Source organism: Sinocyclocheilus anshuiensis, unplaced genomic scaffold, assembly GCF_001515605.1.
Source record: "Sinocyclocheilus anshuiensis isolate Anshui unplaced genomic scaffold, SAMN03320099.WGS_v1.1 scaffold470, whole genome shotgun sequence".
NCBI classification, from domain to species: domain Eukaryota; kingdom Metazoa; phylum Chordata; class Actinopteri; order Cypriniformes; family Cyprinidae; genus Sinocyclocheilus; species Sinocyclocheilus anshuiensis.
Window position 1 is genome coordinate 183,032 of NW_015542341.1, and position 11,373 is coordinate 194,404.

Consider the following 11,373-nt stretch of genomic DNA (forward strand, 5'->3'; position numbering starts at 1 on the left):
GGCAGACGTTCAAACTAATATCACGTAATTTACGTCTCTTTGATGATTGGTTGATATCAGAAGGGAGGCTAGCCTCCCTTGCGAGGGTTCTTTTCTCAACACTCCTCAGCCCTGAAAGTGAACACTCGATGGTGATTGGCTAATTTTTTATACCAACGGAGGCACGAGAGCTGCGCGCTCCCCCGGCCTCCCCCTACCCTTCTCTATCAGCTAGCGGTTGTAATTACATCAGCAGATTCGGCACATTCGCGATAGAAAAGCGGCGCTTTCACGTTATGATATTACAACTGTGAAATTACAAACAAAAAATACACATTCTGAGACATGAACTAAAATGAATTGTGAATTTTATTAACATTAAATCGTCCTCCTCCCATTTTCACCTCAAAATTATGGGGAAGCTGTGCCTCCCCTGCCTCCCCTGACGAGCCGCCACTGTCAGTCTGTACACTGTTATTACAATAACACATACAATAACACTCAACTCTGCATTGATTTCTTGTTGTTCAGTTTATGACTCAATTGTCATTTTCTAATTCATATTGTATTCCTCCTACCTTTCCCATGTATCCCTTCCTGATGTCCTCCAGATGTGACTTTTACAGGAGCCACAGGAGACCAGCACGACATCTATTAATCTGAGAGTGGTCTTGGAGTCCAAGCAAAAACAGACCTAAAAGCTGCCTTTGACATGAGGTTACGATGATCTTTACTTTGGCCCTCAGAGACGGGAACAGCTAATTTGCTCAAGAGCAAAATGGTTGACCTACAAATAATATTCCCTGGACCAAATGACAAGTTCGTCTAAAATGCTAGAGCTGTGGATGGTGTTTACCGTGTGCACCAGAGCATATTATCAACTTGCATTGCCCATCTATATTTGAAAGGGAAAAAATTCTCCAAACCTCATTTCCAGCCCTTTTACCAACCGAGGCAGTGTGCCATCAAATGAACCTGGCTATATTAAAGTCTAAGATATGAATTCCTGAGGATTCCAGATCATATTGTTGACTCCAGGAGACTTGAATATGGAATACTCCTTTGGTTGGTTTTCCCCTTTTTCTTGAATTGATGGAGTCTTATCCTAATGTGTTCTTTTATAAGCCCAGTTCCATTGATTCCAATGAGGTGCCGTTGGTGTGCTTCTGATTGAGTGGTCTGGCATTTGCTCTGACCTCTCTCCGGCTCACGGTCTCCCATTAATTGAAATGGTGCTGTGGCACATTTGCATGTACTTATTGCATGATGAAGGAGGCCGGCATTAATTTTGCTCATGTGTTAACTCAACATCAAATCACACCAACTGCCACATGAATACTAACACTGTATGCAAATTGCAGTGGAGAGCTTTTAGCTCCTTTATAGCCACAAAAACTATATGCATATGCAACCCCCACCAAAAAAAAAACCTGTTATATTAACACTTTACAGTTTATTATCATTAAGTTAGTTAGTATGCTGAATCTTAATGACCCTTTACATACATGTTATATTTGGAGCAAAATAATAATAATAAAAAATAATAATAAATGATCTCATAATTTTTAATGAAAACACAATCATTCAACAGATGTTTGCCAGACTTCTCCAATCATTTTGTCAGCTTAAACCCACCCCTTTTTTTATGAATGACCAAGCTCAAATTCAAATATGCCTGCATCCAATAAATAACTGATGGATAGAATCAATTCCCCACCCTACATTTTTTTCTTGTATTTTCAATAATACATTTCATGTTAATGTGCGTCATAATATGTGTTATATCATTACTTTAATGTGTAATTAACCTAACAATGAAAATTTTTTAATTTTACTTTTTAGCATCTATTAATATAGGTTAATATTCATTTATGTAAATTGTACATATGTGTATTTCAAACAAGAAATAATTAAAAATGAACACTAGTATATTTCTAAATTAACTTAGATTATTAAATGTTGTGAAAAATTATTTGTTAGTTCATGATACATTATGCATTAATGGTTTTTGCTCACCCTCCCCATGAGAAATGCTTTTTGATAGAAAAACCCTTCAATCTTTGAAAAAAAGAGACAATGTGTATTACACCATAACACAGCAGATCCAGTAAAAATGTGGGAGTATGCTGTATAAAGTTTATTCTAAATCCATGCCATCTCAACATCCTTCAGCACTAGAGTCATAAACAAGTTCTGAATGTGGATTCCTCTCTATAAGCGTAACATATCTTTGTGAAAAACTGAACAAGGCTGGCTTTCTTTCATAAAAGTGCCGAAAACTCCCAGGTATGTATTAAGTACCCACTGAGAATAGTCTTTCAGGGCATTATTTAAAGGGATGACCTTTGGGTTAAACAACATGCCATCATTAAAGTAAAGGTCTTGTCACAGTGCAGTACACCCACTTCGGCCAGTCCTGATTATTCCTGCCTGTCAAGACTTGGTCTGTGCTTATTATGTGAAATCAACACTGCAAAATGTTTATCTTGGAACACCAAAGTGGAGACAATTTTGATTGCATCGCTAACAGGAACTTGACGGAAGGAAAAGCTAAATCTGTCTCTGTCAAAAAAATATTTATCTTAAACCTGTTTGCTTGATTTCATTTTGAGAGAGCAGCTTGTTATGGTACATTATGTTCGGTGTTTCATTATTATTTCTCTTTATTTGGAGACACAGAAACACAAACGTGTAATACAAATCCCCATGTGTGGCAATCTTCTGTCCACTAGATGAATGAATGAGCTCAGGTAATAGCTCATTTGTCATTCACAAATATCACAAGCACACACACATTTCCAGAGTGCCTCCTTACAATGCATTTCCCCCCAACCAATCTCACTCTTCTCTCCCTCTCCTATCCTCTCGCCCTCATCTCCCCTCCCACTCTAGTGTGTGAGTAGCTCTTTCTCTCTTTCTACGCCTCACAGGCACACACTCTGTCAGTGGAGGAGAGGGTTTCGAAATCCAGCTGTAGCTCAAAGTGATCGCCTCCTTGGGCATATCCATCTAAGAGGATTGTGCCCTTTTCCCCCTCGTACCACTTTTTTCGTTGTTTTGAAAACTGTAGGATTTTTCTTATCTGCCACTCGGATTTGTGATATAGGGAGTGTTCCGCTGAAGAATAACTGAAGTTTTTCTTACATGGCTGAAGCACCTGCTTATGACTCATTTGTGCTTTTTGTATTGACGTGATCTGTGTGTCCTAACAAACATGACACAGCTTAAGTAATTTCTTTTTGGTCTACTGGAATTGTTTCATTTTGCCATTCAAGGGATTCTTGCTGACAACGTGCTAGGAATCCAGGAGTACACTCTTAGGAGAAATCATGAGCTGGACTCATTATAAATGCTAAACTTCTGTCTGCTTGGAGCTACGCCATCTGAGGAATCCAATTAAGGTAAAGCATTATTTATTCTTCTTGTATTTGACTCTTGAGGTCACTTATCCGAAATGATTTAACGGTTATCGTAAATAAGCTCATTTCATTATTTTGAGGGTGTAGGGACTAGTTTTAAATATTAAATATTCCGTTGATGCTTAAGCATTAATCATTTGATAGAAGTAGTTAATTAAAATCAGCTGATGTTAAAGCAGTTACATCAAGTAGTGGGAAAGTTAATCCACCTCTCAACTTAATTTTTTCGTTGATAGGAGTGCTGATTGTCTAGGCAGAATTTAAGGCACATTAAAAATGTTTGACCTTATATGTACCATAGGTTAAAACATTGTTTTATTAAAAATATATATTATTTTATTCATAACTTACAAACAAGCCTTATTTTTAATTTAGGGGCATATTAAAATGACCTAATATGCACCATAGGTTATAATACAGTTTTTTATTATTATTAAATTTATAGTTTTATAGTATAGTCATAATTTCAGTTGAATTCAAGATTGAACTTTGAATTTACCTGTATCTTAGATTAAAATTTGAACTGCAGGAAATCTTTTATTTCATTCTTAATTGCAAAATAAGTCTATACGTGAAACACCTTACTGTTCAACCACTTTTTATCCACTTTTGACCATTAATTCCTCTGTAGAGATGACCACTGTGGCGATGGTGGAGAAGGTTTCCAACGTCACTGAGCTTCCAGTAGAAGCTTCTACTGAAGACATGGCTGCCACCTTCACCATTGGCACCATCCTGTCCCTAATGTGTCTGGTGGGTGTGTCTGGAAATATCTACACGCTCGTGGTCATGTGCCACTCCATGCGCTCGGCTGCCTCTATGTACATCTACATCATCAACTTGGCACTAGCTGATCTGCTTTACTTACTCACGATTCCATTTGTGGTGTGCACACATTTCCTGAAGGGTTGGTATTTCGGAGATGCCGGATGTCGGATCCTCATCAGCATGGACTTCCTTACAATGCATGCAAGCATTTTCACCCTTACTGTCATGAGCACAGAACGTTACTTTGCCGTCCTCAAACCTCTGGATACAGTCAAACGCTCTAAGAGTTACCGAAAAGCAATCGCCCTCTTGGTGTGGACGGCCTCATTGATTCTCACCTTACCCATGATCATCAGTGTCCAGCTGATGACGGAAAGCTCCAAGCCAATGTGCCAACCCACCCTGAGCCCTCTCTCATATAAAGTCTACATCTCCTTTCTCTTTGGCACCAGCATTGTAGCTCCAGGGGTGATAATCGGGTACCTGTACATACGCCTGGCACGAACCTACTGGATTTCCCAAACTGAGAATTTCAAGCAGACCAAGAAGCTCCCCAACCAGAAGGTCCTGTATCTGATCTTCACTATTGTGCTCCTGTTCTGGGCCTGCTTCCTGCCTTTCTGGATCTGGCAGCTTCTAGGTCAGTTTCAGCCCGAGCTGGATCTCTCCACCAAGGCCAAGCGCAACATTAACTATCTGACCACCTGTCTGACCTACAGCAACAGTTGCATCAATCCATTCCTCTACACCCTGCTCACCAAGAACTACCAGGAGTACCTCCGTAAAAGACAGAGGACGTGGACAGCTGGCAGCTACCTCAACCGACGGAGCCGCTTCCAGCGGTCTCCCCGTCGCTCCTTGTCCTCCAGCAGTCAGCACTGCACAGAGAGCTTTGTACTCGCTCACACTTCTCGCACCAACAACAGTAGCCTCTGAGGTAGGTCGTTGACCTTGTCTTTTTGGCCTTCTGTCGTAACTGCATGCTGTTTTCCAGACAGTCTGAGTCAATGTGAAAGATAAAGATCCTGTCTGAATAAAACCAAATCTTCTCCAGTTTACCATCATCTTAGCTCAGTCCAGCGGGTCTGTTTTGAATCAGCCTTAGCCAGACTGTTTTAGTTTTGCGGGCTTGGGTCTGATTTTCGGATCGCTCTTGTCGCTGCAAAGGGCTACAGCTGAGATATGAGAACTTGAAATGCTTGATGGATTTTTGGTTGCTTATTGTGCTCATTAAACAGCCTTAATGTTCAAAATACACATACAGTATAAATAGACAGGTGAATGAAGAGACATTAAAAAAATGTTATGCTTGCTTTGAGTAGCATTTTAAAGGAGAAATTTTAACTTTAACTGTGTGACAAAACCTTTATTTATTTATTTATTTATTATAAAGGATAATGCTTGCAAATGATGACAGATTTAAGTAGATCAGACATTTTGTAAAAGAAAATTCATTCTGAAACATAACTATGGAATGGAATTTGTGTCTCGAGATTTGTTCGTAATTGGTTCATAGATAATTGGTTATAGTGCAACTGCTGGTCCGGGTAAAATGGGCCAGATGATAAGTAGGTTCCTCTGATTGGATCTCGGCACCAAATTACTCTCCAATCAGCAGAACTGTTACCTGAATGCCTGCATTGTATGAATGACCGTAGACTGAAAGAATAAAGTTCTAACAAGGCTGGAACAGGCTATGAGAATGGTTGAGTTAGCAAGAAAATGTGCTATCATGATCAACAATGAATTACTCTCGGTGTCTTTCTGCAATAATTCTGTCTGGAATCACTCAGGAAAAAAGACAACAGAACTCCCCCCAGATTATAACTTGATCTTATCATACAATTTATTTTAATTTCCCAGCAAATGACTAAATTAAAAACAGAATGGAGAAAGGAAAGTGAAAAAAGAGCATACTAACGCTCCTTATGTTATATTCATTAAGATTACTCGGATCCAATTCGTGTTTCAGTGTGACTCATTCAGCTTTGCATTTAGTGTCAACTGAGTACATTTTTGTCATTAGGTTTTTTTTTTAAAATTATTTTTATTTTTATCTACACTAAAAATACAAAAGGTAATAGAATTTAACCTTCTAGATCAGGTTATCAGAGTCTTTTTGTATCATATGCAAAATCTATAACCATTTATACTGAGGAGTGTCCAAATTGCTGGGGAAAAATGTGCTGGAAAAAATAAATAAATAAAATAAAAGATCACATCATGTTTATGATTAATTTAATTTCAAAGTGCACTCTATAATTATTTAGACAAACTTCTGAGCACCAGACAACCTTAACCCTAACCTAGACTGTCATAAAATCTACATAGTTGCTATTAAACACAAAAATAAATACATAGACTAAATAACCTCAGATAAGTTTTATCCACAGTGAGAAATATTTCCTGAGAGTGTTAGAATGCCACTGCACATATACTGCAGCCTGATACTGTCATGATAATAATTTAATTATTTTTCCAAGCACTGTAAATACAAATCTTTCTAAAAAAATAAATACTGAAATGACTGGAATGATAGTTTGGTAGTTAAAAAAAAAACGTTCATATTTTTTTTCAAGTCAAGAAAGAAATAAAGAAAAAACAAAGTAACAAATAAACCAGTTCACTGAATTGAAAGCTAAACAAGAAAGTATCAAACTGTCAATTCAATCACTGCCATTATTGCAATATTATCACTTCCGAACTCCAAGGTTTCTACAAGTTATTAAGTTTCTTTCTTTTTTTCCTTTTTTTTCTCAATGTTGCATTATGCTTCCATTGTCTGACTTCAGAGCGCTACTGAGAGAGGAAATCAGTCAGCACAGCAATGAAACAATTCTTCTGAGGTCTTTCCTCTTGGGTGGATTTTGACAATCTGTCTTTGGAGGGCCACATGACCCATGTTTAGGAAGTGATGGACATTGCCAGAAAGAAGACCTGTGTGTCCCTGCAGCTCTAAAAATAACCTGTCCTCTACAACAACCTCTGCACACAGTACTGCAATGTCTCTATTTGGTGCAGACACTAAATCAACATTACACGAAATGATTACTCTTCCCCTGTGCTTTAAATATTGATTCACCACCATTGAGGGTGTTATTGTTATAATTAAGTGGATGTAACAAACATTATAATTTATGTTAAAATGATTTAAGCATGTGAACTATAATTCTGAATTCACTATGAGCTAATTCTTTTGTTATAATTTGAATATCTAATTAAAAAAAGGGGGAAAAGCATACACTGAAAAAAACAAACGGAAACCATTTTCACTTGGAAATGGTTAATAAATTTGACAATTAATTGCAAAGAAACCACAAGTAGCACATTTTTAAGTAGAAAGATTGAACCAGTATTTTCTTGGAAAACATCTTCCAATAATGTGTTTTATTTACAACTTTTAAAAAATATTTTTTAGAGTGTATGAATAAAAAGACAATATATGTATTTGTATTCATTTATGTTCATCATGTAATATATGAAATTATAGATGAATACTTATGTATTTTACAAGAATCCATGTTGTTCTTGTTTTTTTTTTCAAACAATTTGAATGAATTATAAATTAATACACAAAGTTTCCATGGCATTGTGCCAAACAACTAAACCATGAAGGTCAACATTTACATCTGCTAACTGTTGCTTATCTATTTTTTTTGCATACTAAATTTAGCTACATGACTAGCCAGTGACAATAGCATGGATTTACCTGAATTTGCATCCATATTATCTTTTACTTAAGGCTTAGGAAATAACTGAACAAAAGTCACATTTGGCTTTCAAACCAAAAGGAAGTATGAAGACACCACAAAGTGTCCCTGACAAAGCCTAACTCACTAACTTAATTCACCTTAACAAAGTTATTATAGTTAGATTAAAGTTAAATAATAGGACCCCCTTGATAATGGCACTGGTTTCAATCTGGACACCAATCTGTCACTGAGTTAAAGACCTTATTTGTCTAGACAGTGGGTTGTTTCATCTGGTTCTGATCCAATAAGGATCAAATAAATACATCTCATATATTCCAGGACCTCTTCCAGACCATCTTGAGCCTAGCATGAGATACGCCTGGCAGAACAATTGCACAATGATAAACTGTTATGGTCTTTGTAATCCAAAAGTAAGAAGAATGGCACACATTTCCATCAAACTCTATAAAAATAACCCTGGCTTGGTTCAGTAATCAGTGTTGGGCCTGCCTTACTAAAGCCGCAATCATGGATCTATAGACTTAAAATTCACATTGATAACACAGAATCTGCACTCTAACATAATAGTGCGAGAAAATTGGCGTAATTTGTTGCATTCTGGCTAAGACTATTGGTAGCTCACATTCGCCAAAATATTTTGAAAACGAAAAAAGCAAGGGATGGGAGAAGGATGTGCAGAACTTTACGTGTGTTCGGATTCTGTGGAGATATGCTGAGCTTTTCTTGCAGGGCTAGTGATAGCTGTAGAGTAGAGATCTGGGTGAGTGAAATACAAATGCAGTGGTTGCAGAAATGTTATAATGCTTAACTTTCATTTCATCTGTTAAACTTGAGTGAGATTCTAATGCCATGGGCTGTAATGAGAAAAAACAACAGCAGGAAAACAGGTTAAACAAAATGAGAATCAGCAGGTCGTGCATCAAAATGTGCCCTGACTACTAAAGATATTTCGTAAAGTTTTGACAGTGCTTAGTCAAATTCTGCCCCAGCTACAAATACATTATGCATTATACATACACCGCTGAGCTGCCTACATGATCTAATTAAAAACTGCTAGCGCAAACATTGCACTATGCAAGATATGTCAGGAATCAGATAGCTTTGCATTTGTTTGCTATATGCGACAACGTTTCATCATTTTGTATTCCGAGTCAATATGGTGTGGGAGTATAGATGGTGATAATGGAAATTAATCAAGAAACAGGTTCACCAAAGACCTGTTACTGACAGACCCAGGACAGCTGGCTGAGTTTATGAGACCCCGTTGCTTTTGTGTGCATGCTTGTAATACATTTCCAGTGACCCCGGTTACACAAGTCAGGCATCTTATCTTGTGTACACTGTATGCAGGGCCTAAAACATCTTGCCCCACCTGCCAATGGCCAGTCACTTGTGACAGGCCATAAAAATATTGTACTGGCCATGAAACTGTATGTGCATTACATTAAAAAAAGCAGGCAAAATAATCTCATCTAATCATTAGTATTATTATTATTATTTAATGAAATTCTAAAAAATAAATCAATAAATATCACTATACTACTTTTAAAAAGTAAAGTATTTCATAACAACAACAATAATATTAATAATAATATTTATTATTATTATTATTATTACTACTACTATTATGTCATATAACAACAGCAAAAGTCATATTATTTATAATATGAAAAATATAGAGTAAATATACATTTAAAAAACTAATATTTATGGTTGCTGTTTTTTTCCCCTTTGCTTTCACACAGTAATCCATATAGCTTTTATTTTGGTGGAAAACTGCAGGGAAACGTATTTTTTGAAAATGCTTTTTCTTTTGTTGAAAACAAATTTACAAACCAAACTGTTTGTTTGTAATCATGAGCTCACATGCAAAGATCACAGTGAAACATGTAGTGCATCAGATTACATATTTTTACAATTACATATAATTATCATTTATAATTCATTGCGTTTTGATAATTGCACTAAACCATATCGCATTCTCAGGCATTGTTAGAATTAATTAAAAAAGTTACCAGCCAACTAGTGAGTTAGAGGCTATTAAGCGATTAAGCGTTTCATTTCACTGTGCTTCTTTTTCATTGCTTTTCTATGCAAATGTGCTAGATGGACGTGTTTGACCATTGTGCTCTCTTCTGGCATCTTTTGTCTTGCCCAGCATCTTGCCCATGACACTGCATTCTAAAAAAAGTTAAAATAAGCTCAACTTTTAAAAAACACGTCTCAAATCTTTGTTTTTTTTACCCCATTCCTCTGCCCCTGTCTCGTGTCTTTCAAAGTTCTGTGTGAATGGCTGTTATTTATACTTGCCAAAACTGATTTTTACTTGCATTTGCTGCTTGGTGAGTGTTAATCTTACACCCTGACTATGAAAAATCCATTGTTCTGCATTAAGTATGATCTGTGCCTATGGGTAGGATACGGAGATATCGATCACTATTTACAGGACCATGGATTCCTTCTGTTGCGCCATTGATCCGAGTACTGTAAATGTGTCAGGGTTTCCCCTTGCTGAGGACACTGGTGAATGTGTCTTTCTCTGATATTAGAGGGTCACAGAACAGCACAGTTCCATCACCCCACGTCACCCAGCAGGCTACCGCAGTATCTGTCTTGCAAGGCGAGGTGAATGAGCAAGGTCAGGCCATTACAGATAGTTGACACCGCCATCACTCACGCAGCACCTAGCTAGTTTTAATGCACACATATGCGTTAATTACTTTTTGTGAAATAATCAGTGTGGCTCAGATCCCTTCAGTCTTTATCCTGTCAAACTGTACAGGAAACCAGCATGCTGTGCCAAAATGACCAGTTTCTTCCCATAACCCTTTAGTTCTTCCTTTTGCAAGAACTGAAAAACATTGTTATGCAACTTAAGAAACATTCAAGACATCTTATCTTTTCATGTATAAATTTGTCCCCATTTTAGATGAAAAGAAACTATGCGTTTGTATTATTCTCTTGATTATTCTGAAATCCACGGGAGGTTTGCAATCTTACACTGAGAAGTTTACATGAAAGCTTTAGTTTTTGTGCTTTGCCAAGTCTTTGGCAATGTAAATCACAACCGCTGAATGATTGATGTTTTAATGGTACTTTCTTGTGCTTGTTTTTCCCTGCGTTATATGATGATGAATGATAAATGTGACTCTAGGGTGAGAGATTACATTGTGTACTACTCTGTCTGAATCATGTGTGTAGTTTTTCCATTCATTTACATTTACATCTATTAATTTGGCAGACGCTTTTATCCAAAGTGACTTACAGATGAGGAATACAACAAGCGTTGTATCATATGATGGCAAAAAAACATGAAAAGTGCCGCTTATAGGTTTCAGTCAACATTCCAAATAGTAAAAAGCTAGGACAGGAGGATAATAAGAGAACAGAAAAAGTGAAGGCATAGAATTGTATTTATTTATTATTATTATTATTATTATTAGTGGAGGCAGTTAGATGCTCACAGAAGAGATGAGTTTTCAGTTGTTTCTTGA

General features: G+C 36.9%; 1 protein-coding gene across 1 annotated transcript; it reads left to right on the forward strand.

Annotated features, from left to right (window-relative positions):
• The first annotated feature begins 3,177 nt into the window (after positions 1-3,177).
• LOC107691210 (urotensin-2 receptor-like) lies at positions 3,178-7,199 on the forward strand. The gene is made up of 3 exons (XM_016489709.1): positions 3,178-3,380; positions 4,030-5,103; positions 6,959-7,199. The coding sequence occupies exon 2, from the start codon at positions 4,032-4,034 to the stop codon at positions 5,100-5,102; it is 1,071 nt and encodes a 356-aa protein (XP_016345195.1). The 5' UTR covers positions 3,178-3,380; positions 4,030-4,031; the 3' UTR covers position 5,103; positions 6,959-7,199.
• Positions 7,200-11,373: the final 4,174 nt, after the last annotated feature.

Coding starts and splice junctions, on each gene's coding strand:
- LOC107691210 (XM_016489709.1), top strand. CDS start 4,032: ATGACCACTGTGGCGATGGTGGAGAAGGTTTCCAACGTCACTGAGCTT.